This window comes from Pristiophorus japonicus, chromosome 22 (genome assembly GCF_044704955.1).
Source record: "Pristiophorus japonicus isolate sPriJap1 chromosome 22, sPriJap1.hap1, whole genome shotgun sequence".
Taxonomy (NCBI): Eukaryota; Metazoa; Chordata; class Chondrichthyes; family Pristiophoridae; genus Pristiophorus; species Pristiophorus japonicus.
In genome coordinates, this window is record NC_091998.1 from 8,413,006 (window position 1) to 8,440,542 (window position 27,537).

Genomic DNA, 27,537 nt, shown 5'->3' on the forward strand with positions numbered 1-27,537 from the left:
CCTGTCATCTCCGCCATGAGAATAGAAGTGGAACTCGGAATATATACATGGGTGACAGTGCCACTATTGACAGCTCCGTGATGAGTTATTACTGATTATCCAGGCCCTGAGCCCTGGAATTCCCTCCCTAAACATTTGCACCTCTCTCCTCCATTAAGATGCTTCTTAAAACCTACCTCTTTGACCATGGCCATCTTCCCTAATAGCTCCTTATGTCGCTCGATGTCAAATTTTGATTGATAACGCTCCTGGGAATATTTTACTATGTTAACGACACTATGTAAATGCAAGTTATTCTTACTAGGTTACCATGTTGGAAAATGTGAGGTGTGTGGCTTGATGGCAAGACACGTTGGACACAACCCACTGTCCCGTGAGGTGGACTTGTCCCCATGTTCTTCATACACCAAGTTCCTCCACCTCAGCCCCGGCACCGGGGAGAATTGGACTGACGGTCACTTCTGGGATAACCTTGGCTACCTCCTGTCGATATTGGTTGGTGGCAATGGGAGGTGGCCAGCGAACATGTTATGCCCACACTCTGGGCTGGGGACGGTGCATGACACAGTAAGACACAGATGCGGGGAAGAGGAGAAAATATCAGCCGGGGAGGGACAGCGTGCGTGTAAAATATTCAATATGGCCACTGAGGAATATGTATCACTTAAACCTGTTCCAGACAAAAATAGCAGTAGATAGTAATTATTTCTCATGAATTGACATGAAATTATCAATGATAAATCCAGTACAAGCACGATGGGCCGAATGGCCTCCTTCTGTGCTGAAAAGGCTATGAAATAAATAATTGACTTTGTCTGCAGGTAGCTCCCGTGTATATACAGGCACCAGTCGCGAGAGTTCTGTGCAGGGAAAGATGTGTAGTCAGAGAGAGGGAGAGTCACATTGTATGTAGAGGCACACACACACACACACACATACGGGGTCGAGGCAATCTTTATCTTCAAAGCTCGTCTCTCTCCTCCTCACTGCACAAACATGCAGACCTCTGGCTGTTCATGAAAGGCTTGCATCCCAGGGTCCAGACCGCGTTGAACATGGTGTCCGCAACAGATTCACAGGCTGGAAGAAAGAATTTGCATTTAGTTGCCCTTCACAACTTCATGACCTCTCACAGCGCTTTACAGCCAATGAAATACTTTTGATGTGCAGTCAATGTTGTACTGTAGGAAACATGGAAGCCAACTTGCGCACAGCAAGATCCCACACACAGCAACGTGGTAATCTGTCTTTTAGTGATTTGGTTGAGGGATAAATATTGGCCCCAGGACACCGGGGAGAACTCCCCTGCTCTTCTTCAAGTAGTGGCCATGGGATCTTTTACGTCCACCTGAGAGGGCAGACGGGACCTCGCTTTACATAGAAACATAGAAACATAGAAAATAGGTGCAGGAGTAGGCCATTCGGCCCTTCTAGCCTGCACCGCCATTCAATGAGTTCATGGCTGAACATTCAACTTCAGTACCCCATTCCTGCTTTCTCGCCATACCCCTTGATCCCCCTAGCAGTAAGGACCTCATCTAACTCCTTTTTGAATATATTTAGTGAATTGGCCTCAACAACTTTCTGTGGTAGAGAATTCCACAGGTTCACCACTCTCTGGGTGAAGAAGTTCCTCCGCATCTCGGTCCTAAATGGCTTACCCCTTATCCTTAGACTGTGACCCCTGGTTCTGGACTTCCCCAACATTGGGAACATTCTTCCTGCATCTAACCTGTCTAACCCCGTCAGAATTTTATATGTTTCTATGAGGTCCCCTCTCATTCTTCTGAACTCCAGTGAATACAAGCCCAGTTGATCCAGTCTTTCTTGATAGGTCAGTCCCGCCATCCCGGGAATCAGTCTGGTGAACCTTCGCTGCACTCCCTCAATAGCAAGAATGTCCTTCCTCAGGTTAGGAGACCAAAACTGTACACAATACTCCAGGTGTGGCCTCACCAAGGCCCTGTACAACTGTAGCAACACCTCCCTGCCCCTGTACTCAAATCCCCTTGCTATGAAGGCCAACATGCCATTTGCTTTCTTAACCGCCTGCTGCACCTGCATGCCAACCTTCAATGACTGATGTACCATGACACCCAGGTCTCTTTGCACCTCCCCTTTTCCTAATCTGTCACCATTCAGATAATAGTCTGTCTCTCTGTTTTTACCACCAAAGTGGATAACCTCACATTTATCCACATTATACTTCATCTGCCATGCATTTGCCCACTCACCTAACCTATCCAAGTCGCTCTGCAGCCTCACAGCATCCTCCTCGCAGCTCACACTGCCACCCAACTTAGTGTCATCCGCAAATTTGGAGATACTACATTTAATCCCCTCATCTAAATCATTAATGTACAGTGTAACATAGAAACATAGAAACATAGAAAATAGGTGCAGGAGCAGGCCATTCAGCCCTTCTAGCCTGCACCGCCATTCAATGAGTTCATGGCTGAACATGAAACTTCAGTACCCCCTTCCTGCTTTCTCGCCATAACCCTTGATCCCCCGAGTAGTAAGGACTTCATCTAACTCCCTTTTGAATATATTTAGTGAATTGGCCTCAACTACTTTCTGTGGTAGAGAATTCCACAGGTTCACCACTCTCTGGGTGAAGAAGTTTCTCCTCATCTCGGTCCTAAATGGCTTACCCCTTATCCTCAGACTGTGACCCCTGGTTCTGGACTTCCCCAACATTGGGAACATTCTTTCTGCATCTAACCTGTCTAAACCCGTCAGAATTTTAAACGTTTCTATGAGGTCCCCTCTCATTCTTCTGAACTCCAGTGAATACAATCCCAATTGATCCAATCTTTCTTGATAGGTCAGTCCCGCCATCCCGGGAATCAGTCTGGTGAACCTTCGCTGCACTCCCTCAATAGCAAGAATGTCCTTCCTCAAGTTAGGAGACCAAAACTGTACACAATACTCCAGGTGTGGCCTCACCAAGGCCCTGTACAACTGTAGTAAGACCTCCCTGCTCCTATACTCAAATCCCCTAGCTACGAAGGCCAACGTGCCATTGTCTTCTTCACCTGTCCCTCAGTACTGCCCCTCCGACAGTGCGGCACTCCCTCAGCATTGCACTGGGAGCGTCGGCCTGGATTATGTGCTCATGTCTCTGGAGTGGGACTCGAATCCACGATCCTCTGACTCCGAGGTGAGGGTGCTGCCCACTGAGCCAGGGTTAGAAAGAGATAGAGAAATAAAAAATGAAAACTGCAAATGCTGGAATTTTGAAATAGAAAGTTCCAGTGAAAGGTCTACACCCAAACCGTTATCCCTTCAGATCCTGATGGACCTGTTGTGCATTTCCAGTATTTTTCCTCTTTTTATTCCAAATACTGTGCATTTTGTACCCCTCTCATCTCTAACTCCACTTCCAATACTTCCCATAAGCATCTTTGTGTCTCAAACACAAATTGCTCAGATTACTTTTGCTGATATCTTTCCGATGGAAATACTGACCTTCAACCTTTGACACGAAGCCCAAGCTTTTCTTGAGGTCGGAGCAGATTCCGTAGAGGCACCATCGGAACTTGGCATCGCACCGGTACTTGTTGGCTCCACATGTGTCGTAGCAAACATCGAGCTGGTTGCAACACTTGGTCATGGCTGGGATTCCCAAATCGAGCTGCAAACAAAAGGAAAATCATTGCAGGGGCAGCTTGAAAAGAGTAGCAAGAATCAAAATGCTAAATTTTATTTAAATGGAGAGACTACACAATGCTGCAGTACAGAGGGATCTGGGGGTCGCTGAGCATGAAACACAAAGAGTTAGTATGCAGGTACAGCAAGTAATCAGGAAGGCGAATGGAATGTTGGCCTTTATTGCAAGGGGAATAGAATATAAAAGTAGAGAAGTCCTGCTACAACAGTACAGGGTATTGGTGAGGGCACACCTGGAGTACTGCGTACAGTTTTGGTCTCCGTATTTAAGGAGGGATATACTTGCATTGGAGACAGTTCAGAGAAGGTTCACTAGGTTGATTCCTCTGATGAAGGGGTTGTCTTATGAGGAAAGGTTGAGCAGGTTGGGCCTATACTCATTGGAGTTTAGAAGACTGAGAGGTGATCTTATTGAAAGAGAGAAGATTCTGAGGGGGCTTGACAGTGTAGATGCAGAGAGGATGTTTTCCCTCGTGGGGGAATCTGGAACTATGGGGCATAGTTTCAGAATGACGGGTCGCCCATTTAAGACAGAGATGAGAAGGAATTTCTTCTCTCAGAGGGTTGTGAATCTTTAGAATTCTCTGCCCGAGAGAGCTGTGGAGGCTGGGTCATTGAATATAGTCAAGGTGGAGATAGACAGATGAACTATAGGGGAGTCAAGGTGTTATGTATGTAACCCTTGGCAACCTGTATCACACCACCACCAGAGGGCCCACCTGTTGGAGTCCCAAGGGATCCCAGCATCCCTTGGGAGCACTGTATATAAGCAGGCCACCCACGCAGTACCTGCACTCTGGAGTCCAATTAAAGGAGCTAAGGTCACACTTGCTCATTGCATACAGTACTCAGTTTCATCCTTTATTACGAGCATAATACAAGGGTTATGGGGAGCGGACAGGGAAGTGGGGTTGAGGCCAAGATCAGATCAGCCATGATCTTATTAAATGGCGGAGCAAGCTCGAGGGGCCGAATGGCCTAATCCTGCTCCTATTTCTTATGTCTGAAGCCAAACCCTACTCGCACTCCCCACAGCTAGTGGAATTCAACATCTCATGAGAGCGCTTGAATCTTCTCAATGATGTGGTGGTAGACCACATCAGCAAGCTGTGTCAATTGTTCTCACGAGAGCGTGATCGGTCACAAAGATGGGTGTCACCAGTGGTGAAATAATTGCCTGCACCCATAGCACTCCACAAACGGGGCGGGTAATTTGAATTAATGGGGCGGAGAATCGAGGAAAATTGGCTTCTTTCATTTTTTTTAAATTGTTGCGGGCGGTGTTTGGGGCGGCTGAGGGGCGGAAGTGCGTCGGGAGCGGGGCAGAAAGTGTGCGATGTCATCAGTGCCGCACTGACGCGTAGCAACGTCCCAATCCTTCAGTTAAAGGGGAAGGCCGCTGCGAGCTCTGCAGCCGCTTCAGTGGGCCGCCAGGGAGGGGTTTGGCCGGGCCAGCGGCCTGGTATCCAAGAGGGGGTTGCCAGGCTGCCTGTTGGCGCCCGGCCGAACCTGTGGCCGCCATTGTGAGGACGACTTCAGAGTTGGCCGACAATTAAAATAAAATGGCGGCCGCGGCAGAGCGCCCTCGTCTTTAAGGGCGGAGGCGCCGCCCAGCCACAGGCAGCTTCCCGCCCGGGGGGGAAAACTGTCGGGGCACCGAGCGATGGCCAATCCGCTCCTGTGGGGCAATTTCCCTCGCCTGGCAGTAAGGGGTCACCGCCGGGAAGAAAGGGGTTGGCGCGTGTCCAATGGGGCGGAAACGCGGGGGCAATTTCGGATGGGTCAAACTATTCACCTGCCTCCGGTCGGAAAGGCCTAACCGCCCCATTAATGGACCTTAGAGAGGGGGGCAATTTCTGCCCCCCCTCACGTCTGATCCGGACAGTCTAACTACGACCATACGGAGCAGTCGGGCAGGAAAAGACCAGCTGGTCCAGCAAGCTTGCCCCACACCATGATAGGTGGGGCATCATAATTAAACACTTCTTCCCCATGCCCACCCATCCCCAGTGTATACAATAGCCTGAATTTATATTGCGCCTTCCAAGTCCCAAAGTACTTCACAGCCAATTGAGTACTTTTGAAGTGTAGTCACTGTTGTAATGTAGCGAAATGTAGAGGCCAATTTGTGCACAGCACGATCCCACAGACAGCAATAAATGACCAGATAATCTGTTTCAGTCGTGTTGGAAGGATAGATACTGGCCCAGGACACCGGGGAGAACCCCCCCCGTGCCTTTTTCTAACTAGTGCCATGGAATCTTTTGGATCCACCTGAGAGAGCAGACAGGGCCTCGGTTTAATGTCTCACCCAAAAGATGGCACCTTCAACAGTGCAGCGCTCCCTCAGCACTGCACCAGGGTGTCAGCCTGGATTATGTTACAGATAAAGTTGTGAAGAATTATTGCAAGGTGATTAATATAAAATGGAAGCTGTGCTGGTAGTACATACAGTGTCTGGTACCTTGAGTCCAAGGAACGAGGAACTGCAGCCATTTGGCTCAGGTGGTTTAAAGTCAGGCCTTGGTAAAGGTGCCTTCCCTAGACAGAGAGGGAACAGAGTTTAAACAACAGGTCATCTTTTCACCCTTGTAGTTCTCAAAAAATCCATTTTACCTTCCACCTTCTTCAACAAAGATAACAACCTGCATTTATATAGCGCCTGTCCCGTAGTAAAACGTCCCAAGGCACTGCACAGGAGCGTTATCAAACACAATTTGCCACATGAGATATATTAGGACAGGTGACCGAAAGCTTGGTCAAAGAGGTAGGTTTTAAGCAGCGTCTTAAAGGAATAGAGAGAGAGAGGTAGCGAGGCAGAGAGGTTTAGGGAGGGAGTTCCAGAGTTTAGGGCCCAGGCTGCTGAAGGCACGGCCACCAATGGTGGAGTGATGAAAATTGGAGATACTCAAGAGGCCAGAATTGGAGGAGCGCAGAGATCTCGGGGGGGGGGGGGGGTTGTGGGGCTGGAGGAGATTACAGAAATAGGGAGGGGTGAGGCCATGGAGGGATTTGAAAACAAGGAAGATAATTTTTTAACTGAGGTGTTGACAGACCTGGAGCCAGTGTAGGTCAGCGAGGTACCTACCGGGGGTGAGGGGTGAACGGGACTTGGTGCGAGTTAGGACACGGGCTGCCGAGTTTGGATGAGCTCAAGTTTATGGGGGATGGAAGATAGAAGGCTGGCCAGGAGATAGAAATGAAACTAAGAAAGGCTTCCATCTTTATCACATCAAAGCTCTTCACACAAATATGGACGTTAAAATACTGCGGCTGTTTTTATGTAGGCGAATGCAGCAGCCATTCTGTATAAAGCAAGACCTCAAACAGCATTGAGTTGGATGATCTGTTCGTGTGCTTTTGGTTGAGGGAGAAATGTTAGTCAGGATACTGAAAGAGCTCCCTTCTCCTCCTCTTCAAGTAGTGCCGTGGGATCTTTATAACAACCGCTTCAATCACTAGAAGAGGCAGATAGGGCCTTGACTTAACTTCTCATCCGAAGGACAGTGCCTCTAAAAATGAAGCCCTCCCTCAGTGCTGCACGGAGTCCACACTGACACACATGCAAATCAAACACACACACACATATACAGACAGTACAAGCACCAATGTATAGAATCATAGAACGGTTACAGCACAAAAGGAGGCCATTCGGCCCGTTGAGCCCGTGCCGGCTCTCTGCAAGAGCACCTCAGCCAGTCCCACTCCCCCGCCCTTTCCCCGTAGCCCTGCAAATTTTTGTCCTTCAGGTACTTATCCAATTCCCTTTTGAAAGCCACGATTGAGTCTGCCTCCACCACCCTCTCAGGCAGCACATTCCAGATCCTAACCACTCGCTGCGTAAAAATGTTTTTCCTCATGTCGCCTTTGGTTCTTCTGCCAATCGCCTTAAATCTGTGTCCTCTGGTTCTCGACCCTTCCACCAATGGGAACAGTCTCTATCTACTCTGTCCAGACCCCTCATGATTTTGAACACCTCGATCAAATCTCCTCTCAACCTTCTCTGCTCCAAGGAGAACAACCCCAGCTTCTCCAGTCTATCCACGTAACTGAAGTCCCTCATCCCTGGAACCATTCTCGTAAATCTTTTCTGCACTCTCTCCAAGGCCTTCACATCCTTCCTAAAGTGTGGGGCCCAGAATTGGACACAGTACTCCAGTTGAGGCTGAACCAGTGCTTTATACAGGTTCATCATAACTTCCTTGCTTTTGTATAGACACATACACAAGTGCTAAGCTCATGCAAAGCAAACACATATTATACTCATGTGTAGACATGAACATTCACACACTCGAACACACACTCAGTGTAAGGGTGTTATCCACTTCTCAAGTGATGGCTTACTTTACCTTCTATAATCGCATTTTGTTAGTAATTTGGAACATTTTCCGACTTCTGTTTGGCTCAGCTCACCCTTGCATTCTTTAACCCTTGCATTCTTTAACCCTCAAACACACACGACAGCCTTTCAAAGATGGTTAATGATTAATCAAACAATCACAAAGATTCAGCAGAACACAGAGAAATCCCAAATCAGAAAATGAATGCGGAGCTCACACAGAGAGGCTAGATTTTCTGTTCAATTATCTTTCTCTAAACCGCAGTAAGTACCAGATCAGTGCAGATCATTTTGTTGCTCTTTCCGTCTGTCGCCCTGTGTCTCACCTCTTGTTTTCTTCGGGTTGGCTTCTCCTCCCCAGTTCTGCTCCTGGCTTTCTATTCCTTTTTTTATCATTCTCTAAATCCTTTCCCCTCTTCCCCCCCCCACCCCCCCACCTTTCTTTACACTTCCTCACCCGTAGCGATGCACAGCGTGCGTGTTGTTACCCGATTCCTCGGCTTTACACCTACCATAGCGGCACTTGTACTGGCACACTCCGTTCCTGCCGCCGAGGAGCTCCAGGAACGAATCGAAGTACCCGTTGACGGCCTCGAAGCTGTCGCGGATGGACCCGATGCCCCAATCTATGCTGGTGGTTGTGTCGCTCGGCTCTGCAGTGGTGACGTTGTTGACTTCCTCAGAGTGCGCCTCGCTGAGGACCAGGCACAGTACAGCCACAACCCCAACCCTCATGGCTGCCAAAGCTGGGTTCAACAAAGTGGGTGGGAAAGGTTGAGGTGGAGCACCTGCAAAGCCCAGAGCTAACCGCGTATGCTTCACGCCAACAGCGCAGATTCTTTCTAGTCTCTCTCCAAGCTGGACTTTTAACCTTCCACTTTTTTTTATCTGGGATGAGCTCACTGCCATAATAGTCTGAAGGTCAGGCTGACTGGAGGTTTGGATGGAATTCGGTCTCAACTCAGATACCTTGTCTCGTATATCGTGATCTGTGTACCTTAAACACCTAGGCAGGTCCCTATCTCATAACGTGTCCAAACTTCGAAATATTAATCACCGCAAGCAATGTGTTGCAACATGGGGCAAAGTTACTTCACAAATCCAAAGCATGAACGCATAAAATACAATGATTCAGCCGTGCAGTCCTTAAAGTACAGGGTCACGTCAGGGAGTACTTGAATTTCTGCTTTGACCAGCTGAGTGTGTGACATGCCAGGAAACATCACCATGCTGGCGTTTCCAAACCAAACACACCGAGCGTTCCACAGAAGCATAAACTTCCTGTTTCCCCGACACTCTCTGATGGAGTTAAGTTGACAAGAGCCAAGGCTCAAAGACCATGATTCCCGCACACCCCCCCCCCCAGCCCCTCATGTGTGCGCGGGAGTTAAGCCTGAAGTTTAACAAGCTCACCAGTGCACAGTAGCTTAGCTAGCCCACTGGCTTGCAACGCGACTTGAAGCTGCATGGAACAAGATCTCAGCCCCAGCGACAGGTCAAGTCCCCGAGGTTGTCTGATCAATCATCAATGGTGTCTGAAGTACTTAATAAATAGGAGCAGGAGTAGGCCATTCGGTCCCTCGAGCCTGCTCCACCATTCAATAAGATTTTCTACCTGGGCAATAATGCCAGCAATGCCCGCATCCCATGAACGAATAAAAAGCAAACCCCAACTTCCCCTACTCCAGACCGTCTGGCCAAGCCTGCCACAGAAGACCAGCTCTATATCACTCTCCCATCATTGGCTGTGTCACTTGGAGTCATTTCGATGCCGAGCACCCGACTTAACCCTGCAACCCGCCCACCACTCCCGCTCCCGCTCCCCCACACGCCCTACTCACACCCCCGCAACCCTCCATTAACCCCCACATCCCCTACCCCCCAACCCCCCCACCATCCCCACTTCACACTCCCCATCCCCCCCTCCACACTCCCAGGAAAACAGGCATTCGACAACATTCAGCACAACTGAGGTCAGCATTGCACTCAGTGGCTCAGTGATTAAGAGGAATTGACGGACAGGACAGGCAAGGTACAAAGAGGTGGTGAAGTGCTGAGACCACAGTTTAAAAGAAAAAAGAATCAACACTGTGGCGTTCGGAAGCCTTGAATGAATAGCACAGACTGTAGATAGGGGTCACTTGTACACTCACAAGGCCAGCAGTCTTGAACTCTTTGGCTTGGGATCCACTTCATTTCGCCCCCTACTCTCTCAGTCCAACTGAAGTAGCCAAGGTTGGACATCGTGTCCCTGCCTTCCTCTCGCGCCCCGACATTGTAAACGGACATTATGTGTAAGTTCATGGCTGTGGGTTTCCATGTGTAGAATCTGTATTGATATCTGCCCCGCCTTACCTTAGTGCTGCTTTTCGACTGGTCACAAGAAGCAGCATGCGGACAGCTCAGGGTCACCCAGTGTTTCAACATAACTGACATCAGGACCTGTGTGTGTGGAGAACTGCGGCCCATCCTTCTGTAACAAGGCCCATTAAAACAAAATTAATTCTCGGAATATGGCCATCGCTGGCAAGACCAGCATTTATTGCCTATCCCTAATTGCCCTCGAGAAGGTGGTGGTGAGCCGCCTTCTTGAACCGCTGCAGTCCCGTGTGATGAAGGTGCTCCCACAGTGCTGTTAGGGAGGGGGTTTCAGGATTTTGACCCAGCGACGATGAAGGAACGGCCGATATATTTCCATGTCAGGATGGTGTGTGACTTGGAGAAGAACTTGGGAGGTGGTGGTGTCCCCATGCGCCTTCTGTCCTTGTCCTTCTAGGTGGTAAAGCGCTTGCCCAGGTGGGCAAAGGAAACGTTTCAAGGACACCTTCAAAGCCTTCTTGATAAAGTGCAACATCCCCACCGACATCTGGGAATCCCTGGCCCAAAATGGAGGAAGAGCATCCGGGAGGGAGGGCGCTGAGCACCTCGAGTCTCGTCGCCGAGAGCATGCGGAAACCAAGCGCAGGCAGCGGAAGGAGCGTGCGGCAAACCAGTCCCACCCACACCTTCCTTCAACCGCTGTCTGTCACACCTGTGACAGAGACTGTAATTCCCGTATTGGACTGTTCAGTCATCTGAGAATTCACTTTTAGAGTGGAAGGATGTCTTCCTCGATTTTGAGGGACTTCCTATGAGGATGAGGTGATAAAGGTTGCGGGTTTGGGAAATGCTGTCCAAGAACATAAGAAATAGGAACAGGAGTAGGCCATACGGCCCCTCGAGCCTGCTCCGCCATTTAATACGATCATGGCTGATCCAATCATGGATTCAGCTCCACTTCCCTGCCCGCTCCCCATAACCCCTTATCCCCTTATCGTTTAAGAAACTGTCTATTTCTGTCTTAAATTTATTCAATGTCCCAGGTCCACAGCTCTCTGAGGCAGCGAATTCCACAGATCCATAGATCCACAACCCTCAGAGAAGAAATTTCTTCTCGTCTCAGTTTTAAATGGGCGGCCCCTTATTCTAAGATCATGCCCTCTAGTTCTAGTCTCCCCTATCAGTGAAAACATCCTCTCGGCATTCACCTTGTCAAGCCCCCTCATAATCTTATACGTGTCGATAAGATCACCTCTCATTCTTCTGAATTCCAATGAGTAGAGGCCCAACCTGCTCAACCTTTCCTCATAAGTCAATCCCCTCATCTCCTGAATCAACCGAATGAACCTTCTCTGAACTACCTCCAAAGCAAGTATATCCTTTCGTAAATATGGAAACCAAAACTGCACGCAGTACTCCAGGTGTGGCCTCACCAATACCCTGTATAGCTGTAGCAAGACTTCCCTGCTTTTATACTCCATCCCCTTTGCAATAAAGGCCAAGATTCCATTCCGAAAAGTCTTGGCAAGTTGCGCTGTTTGAAAATGGCTGCCTAAGGCCGAGACATGCCCCTCCCCAGAGAGACCGACTGTACTCAAATTCTGTCTTTAATCATTTTGAAGCATTCCTGTACCTAATGCAGAGCTGCTGTATGGACGGACCTGTAGATACCTGCTGTACAAACAGTATCTCCTGATAAGCACAGTTCAAAAAGGTATGGCACACAGTCAGCACTTTCAAACAAAATCAATGGAATTTGCACCCTGCTGCTTTTTGCGCGACAGAAATGTGCTAACACAGTAAGCACAGATCTCGTCAAGCCAAAACCAACAGCAACTTTGGAACCAAGCAGAGATTTAGTCCTGATTACTCGGTTTAAGGATGGCTCATTACTGTACAAACTTTAATGGCCAATGTGCCAGAAAGGATACAAATTGAATTCTGGGCTTTGTATCTGTAGGTAACAGAGAGGATTGATGAGGGCAATGCGGTTGAGGTGGTGTACATGGAGTTCCAAAAGGCATTTGATGAAAGTGCCACATAATAAGCTTGCCAGCAAAGTTGAAGTCCATGGAATAAAAGGGACAGTGGGTAGCATGCTAACGAAATTGGCGAAGTGACAGGAATAGAAGGTGGTACACAGTGGCGTTCCCCAGGGAAGCCATTTAGGACCGAGATGAGGAGGAATTTCTTCACCCAGAGAGTGGTGAACCTGTGGAATTCTCTACCACAGAAAGTTGTTGAGGCCAATTCACTAAATATATTCAAAAAGGAGTTAGATGAAGTCCTTACTACTAGGGGAATCAAGGGGTATGGCGAGAAAGCAGGAATGGGGTACTGAAGTTGCATGTTCAGCCATGAACTCATTGAATGGCGGTGCAGGCTAGAAGGGCCGAATGGCCTACTCCTGCACCTATTTTCTATGTTACTAGGACCGCTGCTTTCTTGATATATAAATGACTTGAATTTAGGTGTACAGGGCACAATTTCAAAATTGGCAGATGACATAAAATTTCGATAGTGATAGACTTCAAGAGGACACAGATAGGCTGGTGCAATGGGTGGACACGTGGCAGATGAAATTTAACACAGAAAAATGCAAAGTGATACTTTTTTGTAGGAAGAACGAGGAAAGACAATATAAACTAAAGGGTACAATCCTCAGGAAGGGGCATGAACAGAGAGACCTGGGGGTATATATGCACAAATTGTTGAAGGTGATAGGGCAGGTTGAGAAAGCGGTTAAAAAAGCATATGGGATCCTGGGCTTCATAAATAGAGGCATAGAGTACAAAAGTAAGGAAGTTATGATGAATCTTTATAAAACACTGGTTCAGCCTCAACTGGAGTATTGTGTCCAATTCTGGGCTCCGCATTTTAGGAAGGATGTGACGGCCTTAGAGAGGGTGCAGCAAAGATTTACGAGAATGGTTCCAGGGATGAGGGACTTCAGTTACGTGGATAAACTGGGGATGTTCTCCTTAGAGCAGAGAAGGTTGAGAGGAGATTTGATAGTGGTGTTCAAAATCATGAGGGGTCTGGACCGAGCAGATGGAGAAACTCGAGAACCAGAGGACACAGATTTAAGGCGATTGGCTGAAGAACCAAAGGCGACATGAGGAAAAACTCTTTTACGCAGCGAGTGGTTAGGATCTGGAATGCGCTGCCTGAGAGGGTGGTGGAGGCAGACTCAATCGCGGCTTTCAAAAGGGAATTGGATAAGTACCTGAAGGAAAAAACATTTGCTGGGCTACGGGGAAAGGGCGGGGGAGTGGGACTGGCTGAGTTGCTCTTGCAGAGAGCCGGCACGGGCTCGATGGGCTGAATGGCCTCCTTCTGTGCTGTAACCGTTCTGTGATTCTATATATGTTCTTGCAGCAACCTGGGAAGTAGATTAGTAGAGCTGGCTGGAGACAGGAGTTTCTCTGTTGCCCATGCTGAGGAGATGTGAAACTGAAATATTACAGCGAGGCCACTGATGGCAGGGTGTAATTAGAGTGTGACAATTTTATATCAGCGATTTCTGTAATAAATGTGGACGTAGGAATATATAATGTAAAATGTTGACATACAAGTCATGTAATAAGCAGCGTGTGCAGATGTTAAAATTTTTAAGATGTTATACAGTCCCCATCACTTATACCGTCCACACTTATCACAGGCAGCCATGTTGGGCAAATGCACTAAACATTTGCCAGTACCATTAGAGTCAATTGTAAAGGTGCTGCTTATAACGTAAAGACTTGTATTTATATAGCGCCTTTCACAACCACTGGACGTCTCAAAGCGCTTTACAGCCAATGAAGTACTTTTGGAGTGTAGTCACTGTTGCAATGTATTTCGGGCAGATCTTCGCACTTCGTTACCTGTATAGTATTTACCCTTGGGCGATGTTTGGTCTTTGTCTCCGACGGAGACTCCGGGAAGGCTGGGTGCTGCCGTGCGTCTCTCCCGCGTTTCTCTCATTGCTGGCAGATTCCCCATTTCTGTTGCCGCTTCTCTCGGTCAGTTACAGGGATGGAGTGGATTCTGCATCTGACACCAATTGGTATTTCAGAAACTCATGGGGATCACGGCAGGTGAAGATCAGTTCTTACGTATAGCGGGCAAATCAGGTTAACACCAACATGCCCATTATAAGTGGTGACGGACTGTACATTGACAGTTAATGCAGACTGCCAGGGGTATTTTCCCGGCTATGTGCAAATGATCATTGGATAACCTTGCAATTATGTCACAATCGTTAACTCTTCAGTAAAGCTGTGACACATTAACGTTAGAATTTAAAAATCACCAATAGCATGCAAGCACTTACCATTGACAAACCCTAGATTTTAAATGGGGCAACACCCCCATTACAATAGCAAAAGGCCACATAAACATGGTAAGAATTCTCTTGTACTAGTAACACAAGCACTAGTTTCTACATGCAAGCAAAACTGCCTATTGTTAGCCACAACTACTGCTGCCGACAAGTAAACTATTGTCCCAAACGAGGTTACATTGAAGAATATCAAGTCAGGAGAGATTTCAAGGCAGTAGTCTGAATTTGGTGTTTGGATGACAGTTTATGATAGTTAATTATCTCTGTAACCTCCTCCGGTCCTATAACTCTCAGAGATCTCTGCGTTCCTCCAATTCTGGCCTCTTGCGTATTCCTGATTTTCATCGCTCCACCATTGGCGGCCGTGCCTTCAGCTGCCTGGGCCCTAAGCCCTGGCATTCCCTCCCTAAACCTCTCTCACCTCCTTTAAGACGCTCCTTAAAACCTACCTCATTGACCAAGCTTTTGGTCATCTGTCCTAATGTCTCATGTGGCTCAGATCTTTTGATAACGCTCCTGTGAAGTTCTACTAGGTGAAAGGCCCTATATAAATGTTGTGGTTGGGGTTCTGCATTAGTTCTTGTTCAGATATCAACATTTTCACTGCTTCTGGACCGCGTGTAGAGATTCTCGGGATTTGTCTGGCCAGGTCACTTGGCTGAGTGAGGAGATCCAAATCACTCACTGAGATCACTGCTTAAGCTACCTCAGGCCGCTGTTATCCACAAGATCTGGAGCAGGGAGACAGAACGTTACCTCTCCGTCAACTGACTACAAGGGATCACACGAGAAACAAGTTTGAAGTGAGCCCCGGAGAGTTCCTTGCAGGTTGAAGCCCATAACAGGAGGCTAAAAAACAAATACGACACACCCTCCCCCTCCCTTCCACGTAGGACAAGAATTCCTGAAAGAACTTGATACTTTTTTGTTAAGTTTCAATCAGTACTGCTTCATTTAGAGGGGGAGGGGAAGAAAGTGGAGATAAATGTGGCTGGAGGTTGAAACTTGTATTTAAAAGTGAACTACATAAAGTAAATTGCCTCCTTCTGTGCCGTAAATTTATATGATTCTATCAAAAGTAAATTGAAGGCAATTGTTATTAACGCAACTGCACAAACCTCCGTTCTAAATCACCTACTGAAGATGACCTTTGACAGCCACGCCCATGTTAACCTCAATTGCTGCCACTGCAAATAAAGTAAGAGAGTGGTGACTCCAACTCGCCTTCCCATCCCCGGTGAATGCACCTGGTCTCCCCTAGATGGCAGTGTTGAGATTGGAGCTTGAGTGTATGAAGAACGCAGGCTCAAGAATTGCCACCTGCCATGTTTTCCTGCATTGCAACACTTCAAAACGTACTTCATTGGCTGTGTAAAGTACTTTGGGATGCCTGGAGGTTGTGCAAGGCGCAATATAAATGCAAGTTCTTTCTCTTAAGCAATTAAAAAAAACGTTCCTGTTGAGCTGCGCGGCCGTGCAGCCGGTCTGGAGGTCCCGCGCAGGCTGCTCACCGGCTTTTATATGGGAGAAACCGGCATGCGCGAAAATTTGAATGGGCCGCGCAGCCAATTAAAGGGGCCATGCACAGAAATAATTACAGGGAACAAGGATTGTCAGTAAATTTACCAAAGAGACCATTAAAGTTTGATTCCAACAATTTAGATTAATATAGTGCCTTCCGCCTCACAAAACATCTCGGGGCAGCCGACAGGTGGTGTGTTGGGGGCATCAAGCAAGCAGCTGGAGAGGGGTTGGGGGGGAGGTGATCGGAAGCACGGTAGGGGCAAGCTTTGAGGAGGTGGGGAGAGCTGTGGCAAGGCGAGGAAGGTTAAGGAGCGGTGAAGTAGTCACGTGGGCTGAAGGTTCTATCATGGATGTAAAGGTTTGGGGCGGGTGGGGTGGGCAGAAAGGGAAGAGTAATAGAAAGATTAGAGGGTGCTGGGATGTTGGACTGGAAAAGATTTGAAGACTCGGACAAGGATTTTGCAACCGACACGCAGGAGACTGGGACCAGGCTAGGATCATTTCCCCCTCCATTTAATAAATTGAGAGAAATTGTTGATATCCCTTCATTACGTATCATTGGCCGTATCAGGGGTACTGAGGTTGCATGATCAGATTGAATGGTTGTGCAGACTCGAAGTGCCGAATGGCCTGCTCCTGCACCTATTTTCTATGTTGATCAGCTCCGCTGGGCAGGCCATATCATTTGCATGCCAGGCACGAGACTCCCAAAGCAAACGCTCTACTCGGAACTCCTTCACGGCAAACGAGCCAAAGGTGGGCAGAGGAAACGTTACAGGGGCACCCTCAAAGTCTCTTTGAAAAAGTGCAACATCCCCACCGACACCTGGGAGTCCCTGGCCAAAGACTGCCCTAAGTGGAGGGAGTGAATCCGGGAGGGCACTGAGTACTTGGGAGTCTCATCGCCGAGAGCATGCAGAAACCAAGCGTAGGCAGCAGAAAGTTCGTGCGGGAAACCTGTCCCACCCACCCCTTCCCTCAACGACTATCTGTCCCACCTGTGACAGGGACTGTGGCTCTCTTATTGGACTGTTCAGCCACCTAAGGACTCATTTTAAGAGTGGAAGCAAGTCTTCCTCGATTCTGAGGGACTGCCTATGATGATGAGCATTGGTGAATGATCAACCCTTTCCTTGATCTTGGTCTTTGGGATACATGGTTGAGTAAAGCACTCTGGGGTCTGCGCTTGGGAGCACTGTATATAAGCCGGCCGCTAAGGCCTGTTCCTCACTCTGGAGTGTCTTATAAAGACTGAGGTCACTGTTACTTTAACATCCCTGTGTGCAGTCTCATCTGTGTTAGGAACACAGTACCCTTTGCAATAAAGGCCAAAATACCATTGGCCTTTCTAATCACTTGCTGTACCTGCATACTATCCTTTTGTGTTTCATGCACAAGTACCTCCAGGTCCCACTGTACTGCAGCACTTTGCAATCTTTCTCCATTTAAATAATAACTTGCTCTTTGATTTTTTTCTGCCAAAGTGCATGACCTCACACTTTCCGACATTATACTCCATCTGCCAATATTTTGCCCACTCACTTAGCCTGTCTATGTCCCTTTGCAGATGTTTTGTGTCCTCCTCACACATTGCTTTTCCTCCCATCTTTGTATTGCCAGCAAACTTGGCTACATTACAATCAGTCCCTTCTTCCAAGTCGTTAATACAGATTATAAATAGTTGGGGTCCCAGCACTGATCCCTGCAGCACCCTACTGACGGGATTGGAGGTGTTAGATGCAGGAAGAATGTTCCCGATGTTGGGGAAGTCCAGAACCAGGGGTCACAGTCTAAAGATAAGGGATACGCTATCTAGGACCGAGATGAGGAGAAACTTTTTCACCCAGAGAATTGTGAACCTGTGGAATTCTCCACCACAGAAAGTTGTTGAGTCCAGTTGGTTGGATATATTCAAAAGGGAGTTAGATGTGGCCCTTACGGCTAAAGGGAGAGAAGGCAGGAGTGGGGTACTGAAGTTGCATGATCAGCCACGATCATATTGAATGGTGGTGCAGGCTCGAAGGGCTGAATGGCCTGCTCCTGCACCTATTTTCTATGTTTCCATGAATGAGAAGTGATCTTATCGAAACATATAAGATTATGAGGGGGCTTGACATGGTGAATGCAGAGAGGATGTTTCCACTGATGGGGGGGGTCGGGGGAGACTAGAACTAGAGGGCATGATCTTAGAATAAGGGGCTGCCCATTTAAATCTGAGATGAGGAGAAATTTCCTCTCAGAGGGTTGTAAATCTGCGGAATTCGATGCCTCAGAGAGCTGTGGAAGCTGGGACATTGAATAAATTTAAGAGTTTCTTAAACGATAAGGGGATAAGGGGTTATGGGGAGCAGGCAGCGAAGTGGAGCTGAGTCCATGATCAGATCAGCCATGGTCTTATTAAATGGCGGAGCAGGCTCGAGGGGCCGTATGGCCTACTCCTGCTCCTATTTCTTATGTTCTTATCAACTAGAATGCCCCTTCTGATAGAGAGGGTTAGGATCAATCCGGGGAAAGTGTGAAGAAAACTTAGGAGTTGCTTTCATTGGGTGCAGCAAATTCCATTTCGTGCAAGTCATGCTCCATTCAAGGCAAAATAATCTGGCTCAGATCTCTTTGACCCATTCTTTGATACATAAGCCCCATCCGCACGCTATCTGTCCAAATGATCGTTTCCAAATTCCCCGGGATTCAAGTCTCAGCAGTTACAACCCATTACGTTTTTTTCCAACTTCTGCACTTTTAAAAGTTTACGAGTTTTCCCCTCGAGCTTTTTGGAACATGCATCGCAAAGCCGATTTGTCAAGAGCAGTTCGGCTCAAGAGATCAGGAAACAACACGAGGCTACAAGGAAACATTCCACCGCCGCTGCAGTGGGACTTTATTCAGAATCTTGTTCAAGTGTAAAATTTACATTGTAACAGAAAAGAGAACAAATACTCGAGGCAAAATACTGAATTTAACGTGTGGGAGCAGCACTTGGTTAGTAAGGTAGCGTTCCAGAGTACGTGAGAAAACAGAATACACACACACACCTATCTTTCAGGCAACACTGGCTCTGCAACTTTCCTTGTTGAGAAAAAGAAAACTTTAATTGGTATTTTCAAGGAAGGGAAGGAGTGCCATTAGAAAATAACTTTTAAATGTAAGGAGTCAAAATTCCAGTGGCCTCGCTTCACTGGTGGAAGGGACACAAAGCAGGACCCAGGTGTGCCCAAACCCAACCCGCCCAAAATTGATGGGACAGAGTCATCTGCATAGAACATCAGAAATAGGAGCAGGAGTCGGCCATTTGGCCCCCTCGAGCCTGCTCCGCTATTCAATAAGATCGTGGCTGATCTGATCATGGGCTCAGCTCCACTTCCCTGCCTGCTCCCCATAACCCTTGATAAAAACACAATGAGATAGGAGTAGGAGTAGGGACAGACTGCCAGCACCTGCAAGGTTTGCTTCATCGGCACCCACTTGATTGGCCTTTGTAAAGTGGAGCGATCCGTAGCCCCTGCATCATACCCTCTCGGGGAGGTCATACCAGGTCAGGGGAGGGGTGGGATGTGGAGGGGAAAAAAATAAAAAGAGGTTAAGAAAAAAATCTTCGATTCCAAAGGGGGCCTTTGCTGGGACAAAAATAATAATTGTCCACTTCTGGACTGATTACCTTCTTCCTTGATTCTAGGTCCTTTCAGAGAGCCAAGACAGGACTCATGCCAACTCTAAACCCTGCACACAACCCCCTCTCGATGTCTGGGGGGGGGGGGCGGGGTGGGATCTGGTGGCAAGTGGACCATCTGACCATGTGCCCTCCCACCCGTTTAGGGATGGAATCCTGGAGGGGCGGGGGCAGTGCCATCGGCTGGAATTCCTCCCGTGGCCCCCGACAGCTCCCCTGTCACTGCGTCACTTGCATCAACCCTCCAGGAGTAAAACCAAATACGAGTTGGATTTTTTCCCCCCTCAATTAAAAGGCGAAGAAGTTGCGTTGATTGTAACAAGCCTGTTTCCCCACTTTTTGCAAGTAACTGCGAGGACGTTAGCCTGTGTGCTGCTCCCTGTATAAATCCAGTAGTTCCCCCTCTTGCACCCTGTCCACCCTTTGGCACCGACTGTCTCGGATCAATGAGCTTTGGCTTGGGTTTCGTTCCTGAGACTGTAGTGATGTGAAGTGTTGTGAAAACTGCCGACGTGACCAAGTACAAAATGAGACACTGAAGGAAATGGTATTTTAAGAAAACCAAGAAAAGGGGGCAGGTTTTATTTGAAAATAAAGATATATAAATACACATTTCTTCCACTGACTGCACAGAAAAAGTGCTTTTCTTTTGAAAAATATTCCCCTGGGCACCTGATTGTTCCATTCTTGCTATTTCCCTCCCCCCCCCCCGCAAACCTTCATGGCCCTTTCACAGTTTAATAGTTCTCAATTTTACCCTTTTGTGTATTTAAAAAAAGTATACCCAGGGGTTGTTTCTTTTATAACATGATTATCCAGATAAATTCGGAACGAGGGAGAGGGGCAACAATGATCATGATATATATATTTAAAAACACAGGAAAATAGATACATACCCAAGTGACAATCTTTCTGGTAAGTACACAGTGAACACATCTTTGCTGACTGATTTCAAAGGTGCGTAGAGCTGAGGCACTGTTTAGCCGAGGATCTAATTGATTGGTGATGCTGGAATAATGAATTGATATTTCTACGGGACACAATTCTCCTGTTGCAATGGTGTATGCTGGAACTGGTAGTCAACAGTTAGAAAGAGCAGCAACAAATGACAATGAATCATAAATCATAATGCTGGAAGTGATGTAAAAAACTGGTTTGTAAAAACTGCACCACATTTTACAGTCTGGGCATACCACACACACACACACACAGTTATTACTGGTATACTCCATCCATATAGTGGAATGCAGCACAAAAACAGCCATCTTATTTAAATAAGTCATTTCTGAGCATGATCGCTGCAAATGTGAAGCTGAAGATCCGTGACATTATTACTGTTACCAAAAGCAGCCTTAGATTCATGATTCATTGTTGGTCAACAGCTTCTTGAAAGGCTTCAAGATTCAGATGATTTTCCTACATTTAACACAAGGGATAATGTACTTCTAAAGTCAGTGCCATGACTTTAGTCAGTGAACTTGTGTGCCTTCAGAGGCCCATCGACATCACTACACGCACACTAATCTAACAAACATACCTACAGGAAGTCAATTTTGGAAAATGCTTCGTTAATCAGGATGCCTTGAAGCAAAAGCACTGCTCTTTCAGCAATGCCGCCCACAAGAACGTACCATGCTCTGTGAAGCAGAATTATTCCTGAAAGCCACATGATTCAACAGGTACCCAAGCAAAGCGTTCTTCAGCGAGGCGAACCCATAATCCTCGCTCGCAGCAAGGATCACGTGCTCGTTGAGGGTGCAGCATCACGTTGGAAGCTCAAGATCGTGAAATCACCCCAATTTGCAGAAAAGAGCCGGGTATTTTTAGCGAACATTTTTTTTTTAACGAAAGGCAGAAAAGTGAAAGACTCAATTATTTAGAGAAACATTTCCAGTCATCTAACCAGCTCAGCCTACTTCACTAAATCCCGTCAATGGAAAGGGTTAGAAAACATGGACCTCTCTGCTCTGGTCTGTATGTAGCGACGAAACAGAATGAAGTCCAAATCAGATGGATTCCAAGGGGATCGAAGACGGTGAACGATGGCAAGAGTGTAAACACTGACCGAGCTGTAGTGTGAGTGGTGTAGGGCAGAAGGGGAATCATTCATATACACAGTGGGGCATGTCAATCCAACTCTGACAAGTTACATCTTCTTCGGAATTCCTGCCCACGCTCATGAATCCATTTATTAGACACTGTAAAACAGCCAAGTGGACACAGCGTCAGTAAATCCATTTAAATTCCCCCACTGCCACAGTGAACATAGAAAACATAGAAAACATGAGCAGTAGTAAGCCATTTGGCCCTTCGAGCCTGCACCGTCATTCAATATCCTCTATCTCAACACCATATTCCCGCTTTCTCCCCATACCCCTTGATGACCCAGCCTCACGGACCAAATTACCCCTGCCCAGCCCACCATTTTAGGTTCTATTAAAATGCCACCTTCTACAAGTAGCTACATCCATCATGTGTATGTAACTCTGACACATCCTTTATAAATAAAGGCTCAGTGACTGGCTCAATAATTCTACTAGTGGGGCCCTAAACCTCTTTAGCACATGGCAGAAAGTTCAAAGCCCAACATGTAGACCTGTGAAATCGATCCGATGAAGGATCATCAGTTCTTGGGATCAAGCCAGGATCGGAGGCTCGTTGCCACTTTTATACTGACTCGGTTTTAATTTGGTCGACCAGTATGCACACTGCTAAATTGCGCTCCTCTATCCTGGTGATGGACCGGATACATTACGTTTTAAAAAAGATAGGTCCATAATTCTGCGGTGGGGTCAAGGCAGTCGGATTTAGCAGTGTATACGCCGGGGTTGCCGTATGGATACCCGTCTCCTGAAATAGAACCGCATCAATAAAAAACCAGCTCAAAATATTTGGGTGCGGAGACCGACGCGATATTTCTGTTACCACACGGTCCATTCATGCACGATACAATTTTAAAAAAAATCATACAAGCATGATAATTCCATTCAATGCTCATAACTAAACTCTGGACATCCCGCACAGGCCGCTCACCGGCTTTTACAAGGAAGAAACCGCGCGTCCGCGAAAATTTGAATGGGCCACGCAGCCAGTTAAAGAGTCCACGCACAAAACTAAAAATTAAAAGGAACACCAATTAATACACTGCATTAATTTGATAACCTAATCCTTCTTTTAACTTTTCACACAAGAACAACATGGGCGGTATATATATTTTTTTTATTCGTTCACAGGATGTGGCATCGCTGGCAAGGCCAGCATTTATTGCCCATCCCTAACTGCTTGAGCAGAGTATTCAGTGGGGAAATGTGGAACACAGAACTTGAATTGAGAAGGTGATTCGTAATTAACTTGTGAACAAGTCACTGGACTGTTCTCACTCTTAAAGGCTGTAAGTTGTGCAAGGAAGATACACCGAGTGATAGAGGAATCATTATACACCCGGGATGTTTTCTTTGCCCTGTGTAAATCTTAGAAGCTAGAGGATCACTCAAAAATAAATGTGCATTTGCTTTCACTTATTTGAAGAATTTTATTTTGTTGCTAAATCTTCCAAGTATATTTCATAGGATTATGGCACAGAAACAGGCCATTGGGCCCAACCAGTCCATGCCGGCGTTTATGCTCCACTCGAGCCTCCTCCTGTCTTTCCTCATCTAAATCTATCAGCATAACCCTCTATTCCCTTCTCTCTCATATGCTTGTCCAGCATCCCCTTAAATGCATCGATACTATTCACTTCAACCACTCCCTGTGGCAGCGAGTTCCACATTCTCACCGCTCTCTGGGTAAAGAGGTTTCTTCTGAATTCCTCATTGGATTTCTTGGTGACGATCTTATATTGATGGCCTCTAGTTATGCTCTTCCCCACAAGTGAAAACATTCTCTCTGCATCCACTCTATCAAAACCTTTCATCATTTTAAAGACGTCTATTAGGTCACCCCTCAGTCTCCTTTTTTCAAGAGAAAAGAGACCCAGCCTGTTCATCCTTTCCTGATAGGTATACCCTCGCATTTCTGGTATCATCCTTGTAAAAGTATTTCACATATACTCTGCTTAGAATACAGTACATTTCAGGGGATACACCACTGGTTGTACCCTTTGTCTGATACGCAGCATATTCTAAGCATATTCCATTCCATGTTTATGTGTATAGCAGCTTTCAGCAGAGTTGCTATTACATTTGATTGGCATCCCATCCATCACCTTAAACAGTCACCCTCCAGAATGTCCGTTCATTTGTGAGCAACACCCTTGCCATCTACAACCTTACATCATTGGCATCCAGGCGTTAAAACTTGACTCACAAACAGCAATGGCCATCCTCATGTTTAAATCCCTCCATAGCCTCACCTCTCCCTAGCTGTGAAACATCCTCCAACCCTACAATGCACCGTTCCGCCAACTCTGGCCTCTTGAGCATCCTCCCACCCGTCACCCAACCACTGGCGGCTGTTCCCTCTCCCACCAACTTCCCTGGAATTCCTTTCCTAAAACCCGTCCGACTCTCCACCTCCTTTTTGGCTAACTGTTGTAGTTTTGTATTTTGTGAAGTGTTTTGGTAAGGTTTTTCTACGTTAAAGGCGCTATATAAATGCAAGTTTTTGTATGGTATTAGAGGAAGAGACTTGCTGGGATTGCGGCCTTTGACAAACAGTTTGTAACAGTGCCGTGGCATGTGTTCTAAAGGAAATGACTGTGGTGTATAGCAATGCTCCCGTTAATTTTTGGAGGGGGGGTGTGGGGGGTGTGCGTGCAGCCCCTTTAACGGGCGGTGCGGCCCATTCATATTCCCGCACGTGCGCGGTTTTTCCTATTGGAAAGCCGGTTAGTGGCCTGGGTAAGAGTTCCAGACAGCTGCGCGAACGCCCAGCTTAAAGGGAACATTGGTGCATAGTATGTGCAGCGTTTCATAGTCCCCTGTTGAGGGCCCGCTATTACTTGCAAGTACAGGTACATCGTCCGAAATCCGGAATCCTCAGGACCGAATCCATGCCGGTTTTTGGGTTTTTCCAGATTTCAGACAAGAAAAAACAATAGTCTGAAATCCGGAATCCTCGACCAAATCCGTGCTGGGTTTTGAGCAGCAAGATCCAAAATCCGGCAAAACCTGGCAAAACCCAAAATCCGGCATGGATTACAGATTTCAGACTATTGATTCTTGTCTAAAATCTGGAATCCTCAACTGAATCCGTGCCGGATGTTGGGTTTTGGCTCAAAAATGTCTGGTTTTCAGACAATAATTCCGGATGACTTCATCAGCTATTCGCAAAATGTCTGGTTTTCGGACAATTCCGCTTTCGCGAGAATTCCGGTTTTCGGAGTTCCGGATTCGGGACATTGCACCTGTAAACAGTAAAATCTGGGAATTAATCAGAAAGGCATTATCATCTTTGACACATAATTATGGAGCATAAATTATGTGTCTAACACACGTCCACAGCTCCTCCAAAATTGGCGCAGAACATCTCTGTACTCACCCCATTTGTTTCCAACTAATACTGGACAAGCTGCATGTCGTGTGCTGTAATCACCTTCCCCACTGGGAAACAGATTGTACCAAAACACCGCCGAGCCCTGCAACACAAGCACCCAACAAGTCTCTCAGCATTTTGAACAAACAAACTGATTAACACACACACTGAGCACAACAATGCACCCAAAACACGCCCGCAGCTGTTGTTGAATGCGCCTGTGCAGGATAGCTGCAGAAGTCTTTAAGCTGTCTTGAAGTCAAGCTTATCGATTGCATAGAATTGGCCATGTCTGGACTGCACACTCAAGCATTTCTTTGATAAAATCATTACATTTAATTTTGAACTGAGTCAGCAGATTTGGATTTTGTTCCAAACAAGGAGAAATTAGCAACATCGAGACTGCAACAAAATACAAATGATCTCCTGACAAACTTGCAGTACTAGTGTCGCAGTTTAATAAAAATGTGAACTTGGAGATCCAAAACTCGGCTGCCCCGTGTCCTAACTCGCACCAAGTCCCGCTCACCCATCACTCCCTGTTCTCGTTGACCTACATTGGCTCCCGGTTAAGCAACACCTCAATTTCAAAATTCTCATCCTTGATAACAAATCCCTCCATGGCCTCACCCCGCCCTAATTTCCTCCAGCTCCTCCCCCCACCCCCAAAGATATCTGTGCTTCACAAATTCTCCCCTCTTGAGCATCCCTGATTATAATCGCTCAACCATCGGTGGCCGTGCCTGGGCCCTTAAGCTCTGGAACATCCTGCCTAAATCTCTCTGCCTCTCTTTCCTCCTTTAAGACGCTCCTTAAAACCTACTTCTTTGACCAAGTTTTTGGTCATCTGCCGTAATTGCTTCTCATCTGGCTCGGTGTCAAATTTATATTATAACACACTTGTGAAGCGCCTTGGGACATTTTACTATGGTAAACATAAGAACATAAGAAATAGGAGCAAGAGTCTATCTCTGCCTTAAATATATTCAATGACCCAGCCTCCACAGCTCTCTGGGGCAGAGAATTCCACAGATTTACAACCCTCAGAGAAAAAATTTCTCCTCATCTCAGTTTTAAATGGGCGGCCCCTTATTCTGAGACTATGCCCCCTACTTTTAGTTTCCCGAGTATCCCCTCTGCATCCACTTTGTCGAGCCCCCTCATTATCTTATATGTTTCGATAAGACCATCTCTCATTTTTCTGAACTCCAATGAGTATAGGCCAAACCTACTCAACCTATCTTCATAAGTCAATCCCCTCATCTCTGGAATCAACCTAATGAACCTTCTCTGAACAGCCTCCAATGCAAGTATATCCTTCCTTAAATATGGACATCAAAACTGTACGCAATACTCCAGGTGTGGCCTCACCAATACCTTGTACAGTTGTAGCAAGACTTCTCCTGCTTTTATACTCCATCCCCCTTGCAATAAAGGCCAACATTCCATTTGCCTTTCTTGCTATAACTGCATACTAACATTTTGTGTTTCATGCACAAGGACCCCCAGGTCCCTCTGTACTGCAGCACTTTGCAATTTTTCTCCATTTATACTATAATTTGCTTTTCTATTTTTTCTGCCAAAGTGGATAACCTCACATTCACATTATACTCCATCTGCCAAATTTTTGCCCACTCATTTAGCCTGCCTATATCCCTTTGCAGATTTCTTGTGTCCTCCTCACAATTTGCTTTCCCACTCATCTTTGTATCATCAGCAAACTTGGCTACATTACACTCGGTCCCTTCATCTAAGTCATTAATATAGATTGTAAATACTTGAGGCCTCAGCACTGATCCCTGCGGCACCCCACTAGTTACTGTTTGCCAACCGGAAAATGACCCATTTATCACGACTCTCTGTTTTCTGTTAGCCAATCCTCTATCCATGCTAATATATTAGCCCCAACCCCGTGAATTTTTATCGTGTGCAGTAACCTTTTATGTGGCACCTTATCGAATGTCTTCTGGAAATCCAAATATACCACATCCACTGGTTTCCCCTTTATCCACCCTGCTTGTTACATCCTCAAAGAACTCTAGCAAATTTGTCAAACATGATTTCCCTTTCATAAAACCATGTTGACTCTGCTTGATTGAATCTTGCTTTTCCAAAGGTACGACAACAACAACTTTTATTTATATAGTGCCTTTGTTAAATGCGTTAAATATAGGTGCAGCGCCCAAAATCCGGAGTTCCGGAATCCAGACACCGGGC

The 27,537-nt window shown here is 46.7% G+C and overlaps 2 protein-coding genes across 12 annotated transcripts in view; both read right to left on the reverse strand.

Moving 5' to 3' along the window:
• Positions 1-961: 961 nt before the first annotated feature.
• pla2g12b (phospholipase A2, group XIIB) lies at positions 962-8,746 on the reverse strand. The gene is made up of 4 exons (XM_070865350.1): positions 8,524-8,746; positions 6,125-6,213; positions 3,472-3,637; positions 962-1,080 (listed from the first exon to the last, which is right to left on the reverse strand). The coding sequence occupies exons 1-4, from the start codon at positions 8,744-8,746 to the stop codon at positions 962-964; spliced, it is 597 nt and encodes a 198-aa protein (XP_070721451.1).
• A 10,274-nt stretch (positions 8,747-19,020) lies between these two features.
• Positions 19,021-27,537, reverse strand: part of p4ha1b (prolyl 4-hydroxylase, alpha polypeptide I b) — a 103,750-nt gene continuing 95,233 nt past the window's right edge. For all 11 annotated transcript variants that reach the window (XM_070865583.1, XM_070865589.1, XM_070865590.1 and 8 more), the window contains 2 exons: positions 25,327-25,423; positions 19,021-22,043 (listed from right to left, as the gene is read on the reverse strand). In XM_070865583.1, coding sequence (XP_070721684.1) covers positions 21,973-22,043; positions 25,327-25,423 — 168 coding nt within the window. In that variant the 3' untranslated portion in view covers positions 19,021-21,972. The remainder of the gene's footprint in view (positions 22,044-25,326; positions 25,424-27,537) is intronic.